Below are 19,657 nucleotides of genomic sequence, written 5' to 3' on the forward strand. Positions count from 1 at the left end.
ACATTGGCTTACATTTTTTCAGATATTTTACAAATAGTACAGTGGAGGTTGTTTTTATTTGCCTGTTAATTTTATGGCCTTTTGGACACATCAGTGTCACATTTTCAAGCTTTTCTCTATGAGGGTTGGAAACTTAAAATGAAAGTTGAGAGGGAAGGATAGTACAGTGGTTAGGGTACTAGTCTAGGACATGGGATTCAGATTCAGAATCCCTGCTCTGCCATGGCTTTCTGAGTAACCTTGGGCAAGTCACTTAGTCTTTCTGTGCCTCAGTTCCCCACCTGTAAAATGGGGATAATAGCACTGCACTACTTCACAGGTGTGTTGTGAGGATACAGACTGAGGTGCTCAGATATTATGGTGATGAGGGCCAGCTAAATAGAGAGTGATTCTCATGTAAGACCAAGAGATGGGGTTTTAAGAAAAACACTTCTCATGAGTCTTGCAACGAAAGGGGAGAGAGTTGGTGCCAATTAAATTGGGTAAAACTCTTTAACTCTGTGTAATTATTCAAAAAATGTGCAATGAATGAAGCAATGTTCTCTCTTTATAAAGTGTGTATTGGCCCTAGCCTATTTTTGTGCACTGGACTGATATGCACACCTTATAAAGCATTATATACATGGCCTCATGCATTGTTAGGTCCTGATCCTGTAATTGCATGCATGTGGTTGGATCCCTGAGCCCATGCAGAGCCTCACTGGCTTCACTGGGTCTGCACATCTTCGCAAGCATCCACTTGTGTGCATGTACTTTCAGAAACACGGCTTTACAGTACGTGCAACGTGCAACAGGACCCATTCCAGGAGAACCTGTGCCTCTTCCCCAGGCATGCAAAATACAACCCGCCTTCATTGCAAATAAATTCTAAAAACATCATACCAATTACAGTTTCAAATGCTCATAACTGAAAAATCAAACCCAATTTTCACTATACTGTATTCAAAAGCCACTTCTCAGCAGGGGCTGTTTTCTGTCAAATTTCATTTTTCTATATCCAGCTAGAGCAGTTTAAAAAAAATATTCACAATTCCCCCCTCCAAATGTTCTCATATGCAGAAATAGCTGCACCATTTTGGTTCCCTGGCCAACCGTGGAAAATTTCAGCCTTACAGCTGAAAGTTTTAGAAAATCATAAGCAACAGAAAACAAGAGGCTTAGAAAGGAAATGCTTGGGCAACTTTTAGCATGACATTGTATGTGTTTGTACCATCCCTAGCACGTTGGGGCCCCCAGGAGGTCTAGAGTCTCCAGACACTTCTGCAATATGGTTATTAATAAATACCAACTCTTGTTAATTAATTTAATAATAATAATTTAAGATAATAATAGAATTCAAACAGTTGTAATTAGTGCACCAGCTCTAATAAAACCAGCAGGTATTGTAATCCAAAGCTTGGAGGTTTCTGCCTCTTGTTTATGTCCTAGCAGGATATTTGCACAGGATGGTGATGTGATAAACTAATCTAATCAGCAGTTTATATTGTAATTCTTTCACTCTTCCAGAGGGCTAAATTAGGCTCGTTTATATCTGATTTTCTTTGACTCTTGCACCCTTTTGGGGACATGAGGGCCGAAGTGAAAAATCACAATTTGCATCTTTTCTTTCCATCTTAAGTTTTGACTTCAGTCTTCTTTTTAATATTCAGTGTGTTTCCACCTGCTCCTAAGTTTGAGATGAGACTCTCTGTATTGGAGTAGGTTTCTTTACCAAACATGTTTTTAAAGTGATGGTCATTTCAAGCAGAGAGGTGGGATTTGACTCAGCTAAAACACCTTTTACAAATGCTTGCTGTTTTCATTCATATATGTCTCATTAAGGCAGCTGAAGTCTATTACGTTGCAAATGAGATATGCAGAGCACAAACATCCTCTCTAGGCTTCTGTCAAGGGAGTTCACTCGAGTGGTAAAGAATTGGTGGAATTTAGCTCAAGCACATGTCTACCATGCCATTTCCCTCTTGATACTTAAAGTGCTTACGTTTGCCAGGGGCTTTGAATCTGCTCTGGAGTCTGTAAATCCTAAGGATAAAACTGTCACCAGTTGGTTCATTGCACAGATTCCATTTTTGGAAACCGGCACCTTTTCCATCCTCTGGGGCAGCCAGGGGTTGAAAGAGGGGATTTGATGTGATTTGACAACACTGCATTGTTGGTGGAGCTAGTGGGTCATGCATGGGATACAGGGACAGAAGGTGCAAGGAAATGGAAAACTGAGTCTACAAACCCAGCTTGGAAGTGCCTCAAAGTTGTTCTACCATCTGAGGGCTGCTAGTTGTCCTAGGCAAAATGACTTTGCTGGTTTCAGTTCAATTCCCCATGGGTAAGAATTTGCATCACGAATGGTGGGGTTTTTTTAGAGCTCCAGTGAAGGACCTAGGACTGAATAGGCTAAGGAGAATGAATTATCTTCTCGCTCCAAGAGGTGATTCTTCCAAGGGTCAGGATCTATACAACGAAAGACTTCGGTCTGCAGTACCGTCAATCCAGCCCTCAATTTGCACAAACATTTGTAAAGAAGCTTTGAAAAAGATCTCAATGTGTGTACACATAACTGCAAATGGTAAAGAGAAGAAACCCATGCAAGTCAATTTACAATTGCAATAGCCTGAGAAGGAACAGAGGGGCTAGCAAAATCAATAAAACAAACGATCAGTGTCTAGGAACAGGCTTTACAATGGAAAAGGGGGTTATTATTCATATTATAGTAGCACATAGTGGTAGTAGTAGTAAATTTACTACTAGTAGCTCAGGGCTCTGTTGTGCCAGATATTGTACAGACACATAGTGAGAAATAGTCTAAATAGAGGAGACAAAGTATTGTTCCCATTTTACAGATGGACAAGGAGGCACAGAGAGACTTAGTGACTTGTCCAAGGTCACACAGAAAGGCTGTAGTTGAGCTGGGAACTGATCACAGATCTCCTGAGTCCCAGTCCAGGGCCCTAACCAGCCCCCTTTTCTCTTGTTTTCAGTAGGATGTCGGTCTTGCATGGTCTAGTGGCAGCTGTCCATTTCTGAATCGGGGGCTCAGGCAGTTCCATGCTGCAAAGCTCTTTTGGCAAATTGATAGCTTTTCTCCCATGCATCCGATGAAGTGAGCTGTAGCTCACGAAAGCTTATGCTCAAATAAATTTGTTAGTCTCTAAAATGCCAGAGGTCCTCCTTTTCTTTTGGGGATACAGACTAACACGGCTGCTACTCTGAAACTTTTCTCCCAGAGTGACTTTCTTCTTCCCTGCTCTTTAGTGGAAAAGTGTTATCATCTTTGACAGCTGTTAGGATACAATTTTGATTCTAAATAAGACTCCAGCTGACTCCGGGCTCAATGGGAATTTATTAATCAAAGATTATTAGTCAAAGATTAACACTGCACAATACAGAAAGGAAGGTTATACGTTACCAAACTGATTCTGGAGAAGCATCTCTGCAGCTGGGTTCACTCCTAACTCTCAAAACCTCAGTTCCTTATATACCACAGGTGTATACAAAGAGAGAAATTCCTCTCCCACCACCCAATTACAAGTGGAAATTCCTTGATGGTACCTTAATTTACATGGCTGATAAACTAAAGATATTTCCAACCAAGTCATTATTACAGAAAATATATGTGACAACAAGAAATTCCTGATGAGTTAAAAACATTTCTTAATAGTTTATCATCTCATCAATTACAGAACACATTTGCAATCGCGAGTATCCCTCATCAATAACAAAGGCTCCTTTGTGGACATCTGGACATATTCTCCAGGGACCACTGGGATAAGAGTAAAAGATTAGACGCTTTCTATCATTTGGTCACACATTGAGGTTTAACCTAAGTTTAAAGCACCTAGAATTATAGACACAGAGCATCAGTACACTGTATATTCAGAGGATTGTGGGAGTTTCGGTTGGGTACTGTACAAAGAATCGTGGGTGTTTGGTATCTGCTAACATAGCTCGTTGCAGCATCCTTTTCCTAATCAGTAGAGCTGAGCGTATAATTCACAGCAAATACTGTATTCAACCCATTTAGCCTCTTTGTCTGTATGACCAGGAACAAAGTAGGATTTCCTACAATGTGTTTGTTCTCTGAATGCAGACGCAGGGCCTAGTGATTAACGCATAGGACTGGAGCCAGCAGATCCACACTACAACTGATTTGCCTCCGACTTTGTGCAAGTCACTTCATTGTTCTGTGCCTCAGTTTACTCATGTGCACAGAACCTCACAGGGTTGCTGTGAGGCTTACTTCGTTAATGCTCATAAAGCCCTTTGATCTCATTATGTGCGAAGTGGAAAGTATCAGTGATTATATTTTTTTGTATTACTACTGATCACTAATCCCAAGCCAAGTGAACATCAGCGAAGTGAAACATACTCAAAGAATTGATGGTGTTCTACGACGATAAGAAAATACTTTGGAAAGGTACCGAGGGGAAAAAATGCAATTTTGTAGCTGGTTGAGAGGAGAGGTGTTAAGGATTTGTTCCCACTGCGGATGGGTTTACGGATTTCCTCTTTATTGCTCAAAAGATGACAAAGCCAACAACTCTTCTGCAACCTGAAAGCCAGAATAGATCGCTTCGATGCAGGGACCATTTTCTGTGTGTGCAGTAGCCAGCAAAATGCAGCCCTCATGAGGCCTGGAGATGCTACCACAATAAAAGAAATAACAGTAGAAAAACTGGCCAGATATTATTCGCCTAATATTTATCGATATTGCATCCAGCTCCTGCAGTCTTTCCTTCACTCTTGCAAAACTCCCACTGACTTCAAGGTGGAAGGACAGGAGACTCTAGGATTTGCCTCTGCTGCGGTCTCAGAAGACAGGAGATACCTGGATCATAGAAACAAATCAATAGTCCAGCATCTAGCCGCTCTGTTGGATCCAACCCGCAGAGCCTGTTCCACACGAGCTCTGCGCAGAGCTCTGACACGTGTGTCAGAGCAGCCCTTTGCAGAAGCAGAACGCCAGCCTGCCTGGGACAGCTACTGCCTGCCGGGGTAACAGGAGGCATTGTTGGACTAGGAACATTTCCCTTTACCCACAAGTTTTCCTTGGAGGAGAACTAAAGCAGCCCTTTGCCCCTCACATGGGCACCCTCTGGACCCCCCCTGACGTGTAGGCACGAAGGAACAGACCAGGGTTCTGGGGGCGGCCAGGAGGCCAGCCGTAGGTTTCCATAGACAGCATTAATTCTATTGCAGGGATTTGTCACCGGGGAAACCAGAGCCTGGCTCGGATCTATGCCGTTTTCCCCCCGGGTGCCGAGCCACACAGAGCGCTGGGCTGCGAGGAGGGAGGGGACAGATAAATAAATAAATAAAAACTGCCAAGAAGTTTACTCCCCCGCCCCCCGAGCGCTTTCAAGAGACCGCCGCGGTGCTCTCCAGCGAGAGAGGCAGCAGGCGGCGCGCAGAACCCGCTCCCGCGCCGGGCGAGAAGCCGAGCCGCGGGCGAGCGAGGGCGCGAAGCGGGGAGAACGGCTCCGGGGCCGCTCGGGCGGCGGGCAGCACCGCGAACTAAGCGAGGCTCCGCGGCGCGGATGAGGGCAGGGGCTGGAGCGGAGAGCGCCCGGGGGATGCCAGCGAGCAAGGCGCCCCACGCTACCCCCGGCCTGGGTCTGCCTCGCTGAGCAGCTGTGTCTGGGGCGGAGCCGGGGCCACCGCGGCGATGAACAGCTCGCTGGCCCAGCTCAACGCGTCCGGCGGCGAGGCCGGCTGGCAGCCCGAGTCCGTGCTCATCCCGCTGGCGTACTCGCTCATCTTCCTGCTGGGCACGGTGGGCAACTCGCTGGTGCTGGCCGTGCTGCTGCGGAACGGGCAGGTGAATAACACCACCAACCTCTTCATCCTCAACCTGGGCGTGGCCGACCTGTGCTTCATCGTGTGCTGCGTGCCCTTCCAAGCCACCATCTACACCCTGGAGGGCTGGGTCTTCGGGCCCTTCCTGTGCAAAGCCGTGCACTTCTTCATCTACCTGACCATGTACGCCAGCAGCTTCACCCTGGCCACCGTCTCCCTGGACAGGTAGGAAAGCGGAGAGGCCAGGGCAGCAGGGGGGCTGCCCTCCTTCCAGCCCCCCCCCCCCTTGGCAAATAACTCTCAGCAACTTTCCTTGGTTACCTTCCAACCTGGCCAGCCAGCCAGAACCTCTCCCACTCTGCCCATAAGTTACCAGAGAGAGCTGGAGGGCAAAGGGAATCGGGGGCAGGAGGGGACTAGCAGCTGCACTGGAAGGGTTAGCAGAGGGGTGCAGTGTGGGAGCAGGAGGTGAGCTCCACAGTGGGACAGAAGGCTCTCAGGGCTTCTTGCAGGGGGGTAGGGGGGGGCGGGTGTTCCTGGAAGTTGCAATGCCCCAGCAAGCTCGGGTCTTCGCATGGGTGGTGGAAAGAGGCAGCTTAGAGGAAATGGGACTGTGCTCTGCGGGGGGGGGGGGGGGGGGGGGGGATTAGGCACCCATAGACGGCTGAGCTGGGGATGCTACATTACCTGGGACCAGTTCCTGGCCCCAGCCCAGCTCAGAGTAGATGAATTCGCTAGGGGGACGGAGTGGAGGACCCCAAAGCATTCCCGTGGCTGAAGGAGAGAGACAGATGAAACCAGCAGCACTGTGCTTTTGGGAGCTCAGCCTGGCTGGCAGAGTTCAGAGTCATCACCCAAATTGTGGTCCACATGCAGGGCCAGAGTCTCTTCTCACGCGCCTGGGAGGAAAGCCGGAGTGGGTCCATTGACAGGAGAGGTGGTACATCAGTGTGAATGAGGGGAGAAGCACGACTGCTTTCCCTTGACTCAGCTCCCCAGAGGGGCCAGGAGGTTTTTCAGTGAAAGGGAAGGAGGGACATCAATGGAAAACGGTGTGGTTTAAGCAGAGTTCAGGTAGGGCCCAGTCTACACTTAAAGATTAGATTGACCTACCACTGTAGTGTAGACACTTGCTACAGCGACAGAAGGAGTTTTTCTCTGGCTGTAGTTAATCCACCCCCTGAGATGCAGTAGCTAGTCAATGGAAGAATTCTAGCGCTGTCTACACTGGGCTTAGGTCAGTTTAATAATGTCTCTCAGAGGTGTGTGTTTTTCACACCCCTTAGAGACGTAGCAAAGATGACCTACATTTTAGGTGCCAACTGGGCCTATGTTGCGGGTTTGCACCAATGTGACTATATAGGCTTTGTCTCCACTGCCAAAGAGTTGGGCTTTTACCTCAGGATAACGAAGGCGCATTAGCCAGCCTGCTGCAAAATCCTAGTGAAGACAAGGCACCTGTAGATTTTCCTGCAAGGGAAAGTAGGTGAGGTCAGCCATGAGCAGGGGGTGAGCTACAAGTGCCTTATTTCCACTAAGATTTTACAGCAGGATAGTGAACACTGCCCCCCACCACCTTTTTTGCACAGACATAGCCTTTAATTCGACCCTCTCACCCATGTGAAAACGACAACTGCCTCACCTTCTCTCGGATTTTAACTCAACGTAAAAACACACCTTTGGTTTTTGTTGTGAAGACATACCTGTGACATCAGGTCACACCTGTATGATTTTCTCTGAGAGCCACAGAGAGATACAGTGATGGGTAAATGGGTGAAGCATGCAGGTCAACCACATGAAAACCAAAGGGCAATATTAGCATGAAACGGGTCTCTCTCCCCTACAGAAGCTACAGTGGAGACATCCCCATCCCCAAGGAAAGCAGGGCATGAAAAGAGGAAGCTTGCTCATGTAAATAAGGGAGCGTGTTAATTAAACTGAAGAATTTAAATGGAGGTTTCGGAAGTGTACACTTCCTGAGTCTCCTGGGGGCATTGCCAGAGCTGCTTTTTAAGAGCAGACAACAAGAGAATGCTGGTGTAAAGCTAACAGCAGAGAAACTCCTGAGGGTCAGAGTGTGAATCCCTTATGCCTACCGATGAGCATTTACTTATCTGACAACAAGGTTACTTGTACATGTAACTGCTCACTATTGTAAGGAATGGGTTCACAATCTGGCCCTAGATGATCAGAAAGTTTTCAGTGTCTAGAATTGCTAAAAGATGACAAACTTGCTGGGAAACGTGTGGGAACAACAAGGAGGCTGGGGAAAGGATTTCAAAAGAAACCGGCAGCTAGATTCTGATTTCATGTACACCGACATACATTTGGAGAAAGCTATTTAGTTCACTGGAGCCAGTCTAGATTTATACTGATATAAGTGAGATCAAAATCTGTCCCTGATTGTTTTAACTCAAGGCTTTGGGAGATAAGGTGAGCAGGTTATCAAAACCAGAGAGAAAAACAAGCTATGACTGTCCGTGATCTTGGCATAGAGGCTCAGAAATAGATGTCATAATGTAAGCAGCAGCTCTTAGCTCATTTGAGGAATTACAGAAATCACACCTGCTTTCTAAATAGCATTTGATAAATGGCAAAGTAGGTAAATTTTTTAAAAAGAGTTACGAAAGTTAAACATTTCCACTCACCAACACCTTTTATTTGCATTACTTGAAAGAACATTTCTCTCTAACATACATTATTGAATACTATTATTATTAATTATTATTAATTATTATTATTAAAATGCCAGGTGATGATTCCAGGCTGGCCTGGGGGCACCTGACAATACTGTACATTAGAACGAATGCTGGTTTTCAATTAAAACTGTCATGTACAACAGCGAGGTTTGGAATTGGAATTCTCCCTAATGAAGGCAGCCTGCAGCGTTTGACATTTGTAATTGTGATTTGCTCCTGCTGATCTCTACCACCAATTCAGCATTCAAGAGGCTGAGAAGTAATTAATTTGCAATGAGAAAGATAACCGTGGCTCTTGAAACTTTTCTATTAGAATATTTTCTATTTAAAGTCAAAAGTACTCGGCGTTCAGGACTTCAAACCTGCAAGATCTGGGGATCTTAGAGCTGACTAGAAAGATGCCAAAAGCCCTTTTTGCAAACCGTTGGCAGGCCACTATAGAACAGAAGCCAGACAGAAAGTTGTCTTTTTTTTGCCTTTCACAAAATTGTATTTTATTTTTTATGTCTTATTTGTTTTGCAATAAATAATTGCTTTATGCAGCAGCCACTTGTCACCAAAGGAGCCGTAGAAGGGCAGCTGAAAATATTCAGCTTGGCAGAATTCAGTTTTTATTTTTCTATAATTTTGACAGATAAGATCGCTGTTTATTTTTAAGCATTTTTTCTATTTTTAATCGATGTAAATTTTCACAGCTGTGGGAAATCAGAGGGCAGGAAGACAATTATTTAGTGACAGACTTTGAGATTCAAATATAAAAGTTTTGTAACCCAAATTGTCAACATCACATGTGGACATATAGAAAGTAAATAGCCTTGCGTCAAACTCTAATACGTTCTCAAGTAGCATTTTTCTTACTTTGCCTGTCTGTATATTTTGAGTATTATCAATGGAAGTATTTTTTCATCAGTTTGTGTATTTACAGTGGTGAAATCAATGGTTGATGACATTTACTGATAAAAAGCTAATCCTTCCAAGCCTACGTATATTGAAAGCAGGTGAAGGGCCTGATTCTCCTCTCCCACCAATGTAAAATCAGGAGTAACTCTATGGACGCCGGTGGAGTTACACCAGTGTAAAGCTTCTGAGAACTATGGGAAAAGAGAACTGAGCCCACAGGAGTTTGGCGTATAATCGGGAGATTACTAAACTGTCATTTAAATCTTTCCTCTGTGTGATCATCGTATTCCCGCTGTTCCTGACGATAGTTTTCAGAGGGAAAAGCAGTGGGAGCTGTGAATGAGATTAAAGGAAACTCACATCCTGTGCCTCTTGTTTACTATCTCTCACTAATCTCATCTTTCAATGACATTTCCAACGTGCCTATCTTCACAGTATTTCGGTGCCAGTCTTCTGATACAATAACCAAGTCAGTCCAAGACTAAGGATTCCAGAAATGAGGCTGGCATAAAATACCCTCAGAGTAGTACAAAATGGATCAACTCATTTCTTTCCATTTTCTGAGGCACCTCTCCCTTGTCAAATCCTGCCCCTCGATATATTTCCCTTCCAGTCTTGCATTTGACGCAAGCTACTTAGATTCAACACTCACTGGTGTGTTAGTAATGTACGAAACAAGGGACTCGATCAGTGACATCTCATTTGGGAGTGGAAGGTGCCCAGAACCTCACAGGAGGCACTCAGCTCTTTGCAGGATCAGACCCAAAATGTAAGAGGTGAAATGGTAGGAAATGGCAACGATTGTCTAGTAAAATTTTGCAAGCCAAAAAATTTATGAATTTCTTGCCATCCGCTGTGCTCTCTTCTCACCACAAGAGCATCAATATTATGTTGCAGTGACTCACTCTGGGGAACTAACCTTTTGGATGATACACGAAGGTCTGAGCTACACCTAAAATGTAGGTTGGCCTAGCTTTGTCGCTCAGGGATGTGAAAAATTAACCTCCTTCCCCCTCCCCCCCCTGCCCTGAGAGACATAGTTTTGCCGAACTAAGCCCTGGTATAGACACTGCTAGGTCAATGGAAGAATTCTTCTGTTGACTCAGTTGCCACCTCTCAAGCAGGTGGATTTACTACAGTGATGGAAAACCCCTTCCTGTCTGTCGCTGTAGCAAGTGTCTGCATTCCAGTGGCTCCTCTGTTGCTGTAGTGTTTGTAGTATAGACATACACTTCAGACACTTAGCATTTAAATGGTCATCATTGCAACAGCTGGAGGGGCTGAATTCTATAACCACAAAGAAGAGGCTAGAGGGTAGTTTCCACTTTTCTGGGTGTGCAGGCTTCCCTTAGTTGGTTTCAGTGGACATCAGTTTAAACAGGGGAGGCTTGAAAAACAGAGCTCTGAAAACTTCAGTTTCATGACTCTCCTCACCTCCCCCTTCTCCATAAAGGAAAGGTTAAATCCTGAAGAATGCAACTCTGGTTGCCAGTGAGAATCCAAAGGCTGCAGAATTGGGGGATTTTCTATACCTGTAGGGTTTGGGCTTCACCCTGCAATCGGAAAACAACCCTTACTCCAGCATACGGTCCCACAGGCTTGAGGGAAAAGGGCTGTGGGGTTGGGACTTTGATGGATCAGTTCCTCTCGAAATAGAAGCCCTCTAGAATCTTTCTCATGTTTTATCTGGAGACTGAAAAGGAGTACTTGTGGCACCTTAGAGACTAACCAATTTATTTGAGCATGAGCTTTCATGAGCTACAGCTCACTTCATCAGCTGTAGCTCACGAAAGCTCATGCTCAAATAAATTGGTTAGTCTCTAAGGTGCCACAAGTACTCCTTTTCTTTTTGCGAATACAGACTAACACGGCTGTTCCTCTGAAACCTATCTGGAGACTGTTTACCAGGTAATAACCATCAAGCGGAATTCACTAGTGGGCATAGACGGATGCTAAAAACATGTTTTAAAAGCTTGCTGTGAATTAGATGTGCATTTTAAAATTCATGCAGCTCAGGATTAGGGTAAAGCTATATGCAGAAGTCTCTAACCAGTTAGATCTCAGTCCTGCAATGCACTCAGTACCCTGACCTCCCATTGACCACCTAGTGCTGCCTGAACATCAATAGCTATTTGCACATCCTCCCCAGAACATTATACATAATAATCCTAGCTGATATCTTTGTGCCTGTGGTAAGACTGAATATACTTTGGGAGGTGTTTGATGGGTTTTGCAATGCAGGTCTATTAATTTATGCTAATTTATGGTTACAATTAATAACAATGAAAACCCCCCTTTAAAATGGTATATCAACCACATGTAATGACCGCCCAATAACCCCCTTCTCCCCCCAGGGAACAAAGCTGAAAGTCAGAGCCATTACTGCTTGAGCTGAAGGATTCTGCATGAGAGCTAGGAGCTGCAGAAAACTCACATCCTCTGTGGTTTGGGCCCAGGTGGAGATGGGGTGTTGGGGAAGGGGGAGATGTGTAATCTACAGGACAGCTGATTACACGTCATCATCTTGGCACTTCACAGGCTTGTTTTGAAATGGAGCTTCAGTGTGGGAGGTAGCCAAGAGTCGGCAGCATGCCCTGTTTCATGAGAAAAGGATAGGAACGCTGCATCTTTATTAGATGAAGTTCCTGCTCCTATTAAAGTCACTGGCAAAAACTCTCAGTGGCGTCAGTGGAAATGAAGTTTATAGTGCTGAAGGAAAAACCTTAACCCTGATTCCCAACTGTGTCACTCCAGTTTTAAGCCAGTGTAACTCCTCTGAAGTCAGTTACACCAGCATAGATTGCAGTAATGAAATGGGGAATCAGGCCCTTGTTCCCTCTCCCTGATGGAGAAAGAGAAATTCTTCTCCTTGAAAAAGTGATGGGTCATGCTCTTTCCCTGAGGACAGATCTGTTGGTAACCAGGAATTTTGCACCCTTAGTGCCAGGTGCAGACATCAGAGAGCTGACTGTTTGTGGCAAATAAAATGACTCTCCAGCCCATATACCGGTGCACCATCAACCATTGTTTCAGAGCCAATTCCCTGGGGAGGCTCTCTGACGGATGTGGAGCTGATGAGATATAAATATTTTACATCTCTTAAAGAGCCACATGGTCAAAAGACCAGAGCAACATGTGCCTACAAACAACAGCAGTTGCATGTGCATAAAACAGGTCACTGCATTCACAAGTACAAATGTGCATTTTTGCAGCTGCATTTTCAAGGGAGCACCAGTCGCTGAAAGCACAGCCCTTTGAGTCTGCTGCTTTTACTATGTCATTGTCATATACAGAGATGGGCCAAACCAGAAGTTCAAATTTAAGTCCCTTTGGATTTTGTGGATGGTGGCATTTCAGAAACTGAAATCTCTTCAACCCTATGGCTTTGGTTCCAGTTGAATCCCAAATGAAGGAACCCTATTTTCTAGTTCTGTTCTTGATGTAACCAAGATCTCATTAGAATAAGCTTAGGTATCCAACCAAGGTGACTGAGCTGGTAAGTGGGTGAGCTTGCAAGATTCTGACATTTTGGAAACCGCAGCTTCTAAGATGTAGGTGCCATTTAATCCAAACCAGATTCTTAGCCCTAATTCAGCCTTAAACTGAGATCACACCCTAAAAATGATTTGGATCTGAGCTCAGCCGCCATGGCCCATATGTTGTTATTATATAAAATGTAAAAGATATGGTGAAAATCAGTGACAAAGAGAAGTTTGAGTTACCATCTCCTCTCTACCAGCCTGGTCAGGCACATTGTCTACATGGAGATTTGACACCAGGCCAGGATGTGACGCTACAGCATCCTAACTAGCTAGCCTTGCACTAATTGTCTGTTTCAACCCAGCTACCATGCACTAAAAGTTTGAGACAGCAATACATTAAAGCACACCATGGAACTTTTAGTGTGTGGTAGCAGGGTCCGCCTGGCCAGTTAGCACGTGGCAGGCTAGTGTGCTGTAGACACCCTGGAGTGTCTTGCACAAAGGTTCTGTGGAGACAAGCCCTTGGAAATGGGACAATTAGTTAAACAAGAAATTACATTAGAAGTGCAAAGTTTTTCATTTTAACTCTTTTTCTCCTTCTGTTCTCCCCATGTAGCTGGCCTGATGATGTTTTCTCCGTTTTAAATAGAACTGTAGTTTTGTTCTGTTCTCTCCCTTGCAGGTATTTGGCCATTAGATACCCTTTGCATTCTAGAGAACTCAGAACCCCTCGGAATGCGCTCACAGCCATTTGCCTCATCTGGGGTCTTTCCATTATTTTCTCCGGCCCGTATCTCAGTTACTACCAGGAGTTCCAGATGGCCAACCTGACCGTCTGCCATCCCATCTGGAAGATCTCCCAACGCAAGATCATGGACATCTGCACCTTCATCTTCAGCTATGTCATCCCAGTGCTGATCCTTAGCCTCACCTACATGAGGACTATCCGTTACCTCTGGACATCCGTGGACCCCATTGAAGATATGTCCGAATCCAAGAAGGCCAAGCGCAAGGTCACCAGGATGATCATCATTGTAGCGGTCCTCTTCTGTCTCTGCTGGTTGCCCCATCACCTGATCATCCTGTGCGTCTGGTTCGGCTATTTTCCTTTCAACCACGCCACCTACGTGCTCAGGATCCTCTCGCACCTGATCTCGTACTCCAACTCCTGCGTCAACCCCATCGTTTATGCCCTGGTCTCCAAGCATTTCCGCAAGGGCTTCAAGAAGATCTTCAACTGCCTCTTGCACAAGAAGGTGGCCAATAAGGTACATGTGGTACAGGTAACCAACACTGTCAGCACCCTGGAGGCGGATCTGACTGAAGTGACACATATCAACGAGCTCCCACCTGCCAGGTCCTTCACCAGCTGTCAGATCCCAGACCATCCATGGGGGGAGACGGAGCAGCTAGGGCGCCAGCAGAAAGTAGCCAACTCCTTCATCACCTTCAATGTCACCTAGTGGAACTTCTTTCCTACTGGCTTTAAAAAAAAAAAATCTTCTGACTCTAGGGCAGTGTCACGTGGACCCAGGTAGGACTGAACTTTAGCTTTAATGTACTGCTCACAGGAATCTCAGCCTTTAAAATGCTGATGCTTTCTAGTCTCTCAGCCACATGAATGCTTAAGACGGCTATGTGGAATGTGGTTTCATTGCCCTCCTCTTGGCATCATCACGTAGCTCCAGCAATCAAAACCTACTTTCCCCAAACCAGTTCCTACATGTACTAGTATGTGGCCCTCCACTTTATGATAATGGTCAGTCAGTGTGTGTGTGTGTGGGGGGGGGGCGGATGGTGCCGGAGGGGGTTAGATTGGAAGCAAATTATTTTATTTCCTTTGAGAACGAATTTTGCACCTTTGAAAGTCTTACAGAGCCACTTGGCTGCAGGAGAAAGACTTGTGGGAGACCTTTAGAGCTCCCCTCACTAGAACATTCTCTCCAGATTGTTCTGCACTTCTAAAGAAAAAATCCTGCTTCGGTGCAGGTGGCCGACTGGGGAAGCTCGTTGCTGCGCTGGTAAAAGTCATTCCATTATAACAGCCAAAAAAGGGGAGTGGCTTGTTCAGTGACCCTTCTGCTGTCACACAGGAGTCTCCAAAAGGGATGAGTGGGGGGACAGGTTTCAGAGGGTTTGTATATAAAGGTGCAGGAAGGAAGCTCAGTTCTCACAGGTTCTCTGTGATGTCACCTTTTTGCATTTATAACAGGAGTCTGTTGCAATGGAAATGACGGTGATGTCACAAATGCAGCATTATGAGGCGGGTTCTTCGGTGCCATGCCCCTGGTGTGGTCACTTGCACCAGTGCATGCAAAGTGCATGTAAACAGCAGCCAGCCTGATTAGTGTAAACAGCAATGCAAGGTATGGGTGGAGAAGTTGTCACAGTGGGATTGACAGGGAGGAGAACATGTGTGGAAGGACAAGTGGGTTGAAACACAAAGTGCTCTTGTCTCCTCCTACAAGCAGAAAGGGGCCAGTTAAGTTGGAACCTGGGCAGGGGGCACAAAAGGGAAGATTTCAAATAGGATTGCACTAGCGTAACAAACGAGAATTTGACCAACTCCCTTTGGCATCATATTGGGTCTGCAGGTTCTTCAGACCCAACCGAATGATTGTACTCACATTTGGAACTCTAAAGGCCAGATTCTTTGGAGTGACTCCACTGAAACCAGTGAAGTTCCTTGGCTGAAAAGAAGAGCAGAATCCGGCTTGTTATGCTCCCACTCCCTGAATGTTTAAATGCCTGTCACTTGCTTTGCACACCTGCCCTGACTGCTACACACACTCATGTTACACCACATTGATTGTTACACTGCCATTTTGTGAGCAACTTCCACCATTAATCTCACTGCAAATCCCGTGGAAGTCATGCCCCCTGACTCCAGGCTGCATTTAGCTGAATTAGGTTCGGTGTCCGGGAAGACCCTTTGAACCCCATGTGACACCTGTGTAAGTGTCTAGTTGCTACTGCTGAGTACTTGAGCAGAGTCACTGGAACCATTTTTATAGCTGGGGCCTTGAGAGTCATTGAACCAAACTGCAAACCCCTTTATATGACGGAAGCCAGGCATTGGGTTGCTATTAGTGCTTCAAGCCAGGTGAAATTGCTTCACCCTACTTCCCTTCCAGCACCCCTGGACATGATTCAGGCTCCAAATTGAGATGTTTCTTTCCCTCACCTTCAAGGTCTTTCACGGTTCTGCCCCTCCCCCTTATTTCACTCATCCCCCTTCCTGACGACAGCCTCAGCCAGCCACTTGTCAGCTTCTCACACAAACATCATCTCACTGCCCCTCCTCTGGAATTCCTGCCCTAAACTGACCTGAAAGGCCCTCCCCCCCACCCCCACCCCCCGCCTTAACCCTCCTCCTTCAAACCCCTCCTCCACCAGAATCAACCAGCCAGTCTAGGCTGAGGCATAGCTAAGAAAAGTTGGCATTTTATCTACCATAATACAAACAAACAGTTACCAATGTATATTACAATTCTCTGTATTTGATTGTATTGCATACATCACTGTGTTATTAGCTTGTAAGATCACTGGGGTCAGAGAACATGTCTTCATATATGTGTGTACTGAGTCAAGCACAATGGGGCCCTGATCCTGATCAGAGCTTTCAGGTGCCATTACAACACAAATGTTAAATAGTATTAAGAAGAAGGTGAATGTTTCAAGTGTATCCCTGTGGCTTGGGCCACTTTGGACATGTGGCTAGCCCAGTCACATTGTTCCCATCCTTATCCCTGACTGCCTAAGTTCTAGCCATGTGTCCCCTTTTTCCACAGAACGACAAAGCCAGCCACCATTTTGAAGATCATTGCCATATATATCAGAGGTGGGTCTGAAACAATCCTCTAGGTACAAACACCCCTAATAAAGTTGGCATGTCTGGACCGGGAATGAAATCTTGGGGTGTGAGTTTAGTCTTCCTGGCAGGTGACAGTGTGAACACCTGCAAAGGAAGGTGGACCAGGGAAACTGATTTTTAGCGGCATGGGTTAGCCAGGTGCTGCTACTGAGGGACAGTCTGCCACTGATGAGATTAGCTGTGCTAATCAGATGCGGGATCATGGGGACTTTTATGTCATATAAGTGGAGCTGTGATTCTCACCTAATGTATATATCTGTACTTACCACCCTGGTCTGCTTCATATTAGCACCTTTAATTGCAATGTGTTTCAAAGTGCTTTGCAGAATGTCCAGAGCGATCACTTTCTATGTGCCATTGAAATGGTGGAATACAACAGCAGCCCTACACGAGACATCTTAGGAGGCAAATGAAGAATTACATATCCAGTTGAACTTAATGGGCATATAAATCACCTATCTTGACCAAAGCACCTGGGTTGATGCCAAAAAGAACCATGGGATTTTAATTGCCACAGACGATCAGGACATGAGCTTGACATCTCATCCAAGAGAAGGCACCTTCAGTAGCTCGCCAGCCTGGGGCATCGGCTCAGTACCGGCTCACCTAGAAGAGCGCCACCCACTGCATCACCATTCTTCTGCAGCATCTGAGTGCCCCTTGGAGAGCTTCTATGTTAATACTGACTCCGCCATGTAGTGTAGCCAGCACTGTATTCCATGAATGCTTAGTCCTGACCCTGTGTTGTGACACTAGGCCAGTGATACTCAGACCTCAGTGGTTCAGGAGCCAAATGATCAACATTACCCAAAAGAGCCACAGTCGTGTGAATTCATTGTTCCATTTACTATAGTACAGTCTAGTCATGTTTAAATGGTATGACAGGGGAAATCTATATTATTCTCACAGCAAAATGACTGACCAAACATTATTATTTTATCAACTACAATTAGTTAATAGCATAGTAAAAGCATCCTGACTGGTTAATAACTTGGATTGGTTATCAATGAAATCACACAGTGTTTTAATACCATGTGCTGCAAAGAGCCTCAGGAGACACGTTAAAGAGCCACTTTTGGTTCGTGAGCCGCAGTCTGGGTATCATTGCATTAGGCAGCATGGGCTGCAGTAACCAGCATGGGAGCTGGAGAGCCAGAGCAAACCCCAGGGTCTGCCTGGGTCCAGCTGCCTCAATAAAGAACCACCTTTATATTCATTACAGCCGAGTCCTGTCTCCTTTCACCCAGAGAGATTCTACAGGTGAGATGCTGCTTAGCATCCGACAATCCGACAGAGGTGATAAAGCAGCTGTTGGGGGGTGGGGAGTTGTTTTTCTTTTGTTCATTGCAGGACCCTGAGTAGAACCTAGTTCTGTTGATAACGAGGCCATGCCCTCTGGAGGATTGGGGGTTTTCTCTTCATCTGCCCCCCAAATAGGCATGTGCTAGGACTCCAGACCACACTTTATGTCTAAGAGATGCTGTGATGAGCGCAGTAGGACATACTGCAGGAGAAGTCAGCCAGACGTACACTGCAATATTTGGTGTGTGTCCCCGCACACCTTTGAACACAGTTGACCAATTTTAGCCCTGTTGCAAGAGGGAGTTGCATATACTCACACCAGGCTGAGTCTGACTCAGGCTCCGTGCTCTTGGAACGAAGGGCTCTGTGAATGGTTTTATAATTACAGCTGCGCCCAGTCTGTGGAGAGTGGTTGAGTGCTCTGTTTGGAAACTATTATTATGTCCACTCTGGGATTTGACATTAGCAGCGCTTAAAAACACAAACCCACATGCTTCACCGCGCAGAGGTACGAGACCACGAAAGCCATACAGAATCCTCCTGAAGAACCTATTCTGCATTACAACTGGGAGGGAAATGGGTTGCCCTTCCCACAAGAATTTGAGATTTTGACTTTTTTCCCGTCCCAAAACAGGACAAAAAGACAAAAATCTTGAAAATTTTCAAGAACCAATAATCTGAAGGAAAAAAAAAGTGGCTCGGGTCAACTGAAATGCTTCCTTTAGATAATTTCAAACCATTTTGATTTTGCCCTTAAATTTGGGAATAAAGAGTCATTTCAGATTTTAAAACTCCAAACTTTTTGTTTTGAAAATGTTGAAACAGGATGTTTTGACAATGTCTGAACTTTTTGTCCACATTTTTTTTTCTTCGAATCAGGAGATTTGGGGAAGCCGACCCTTCCTTGCGAACAGTTTTGGTTTTGATGAATTAACATCTTCCCATGGAAAAAAAAAAGTTTGTCGGAAAGTTTCCAGCCTGCTCTACTCTTCATCCATTCCCATCCCTAAGAGCCAAAACACTTTGCTCCTTTGTTACTGCGTCCAATAACAGTCACATTTCAGCCCAGATCTCAAGCCCTTTGAGTCTGCCAGACCCTTATCTGATACATGGATTATACCAAAGCTTCTGGGACTGGATTTCTTTTTAAATGCGTTTGGCACAGTTGTGGATGCTAGATGCATAAGTCTTTAATAATTATAACCATGTTAAGCCCCGGATCTGCTCACTTGGCCCTGGTCTGTTATATAAATCAGTTCATGTTCAAAGGAACCAGAAGTAGCAGTAAATGGGCTTTGCAGATTTTTCAGGGGCTCCATCCTTGCGGCCACATCCTGAAGTCTTCACTAAGGCAACCCTCAATCAACCATCAGTGGGAGATTGAAGGCCCTATCTTACATTAATGGAAGCCCTTCCATTGACTTCAATGGGCTTTGGATAGGTCTTGAATAAGGAATTCAGGCTCTGGCTCCAGAGACGGCCCCAAGGTGCAAAGTTCAAACCCTGCCTTGGATCTGAAATTTCCCAGAGTTCAGGGTGGTTAGCTGTAGGCTTTGGGCTGAAGCCCATCTCTGATCTAAACACCTTGGGAATACTCTATTTACAACAAG

At 45.4% G+C, this 19,657-nt stretch overlaps 1 protein-coding gene across 1 annotated transcript; it reads left to right on the forward strand.

Moving 5' to 3' along the window:
- The first annotated feature begins 5,338 nt into the window (after window positions 1-5,338).
- GALR2 (galanin receptor 2) lies at window positions 5,339-17,958 on the forward strand. Its single transcript, XM_048818372.2, has 2 exons — window positions 5,339-6,015; window positions 13,554-17,958. Exons 1-2 carry the CDS (start codon window positions 5,660-5,662, stop codon window positions 14,332-14,334), a joined length of 1,137 nt encoding a protein of 378 aa, XP_048674329.1. The 5' UTR covers window positions 5,339-5,659; the 3' UTR covers window positions 14,335-17,958.
- The last annotated feature ends 1,699 nt before the right edge of the window (window positions 17,959-19,657 follow it).

This window comes from Caretta caretta, chromosome 14, assembly GCF_965140235.1.
Source record: "Caretta caretta isolate rCarCar2 chromosome 14, rCarCar1.hap1, whole genome shotgun sequence".
In the NCBI taxonomy this organism is placed as follows: domain Eukaryota; kingdom Metazoa; phylum Chordata; order Testudines; family Cheloniidae; genus Caretta; species Caretta caretta.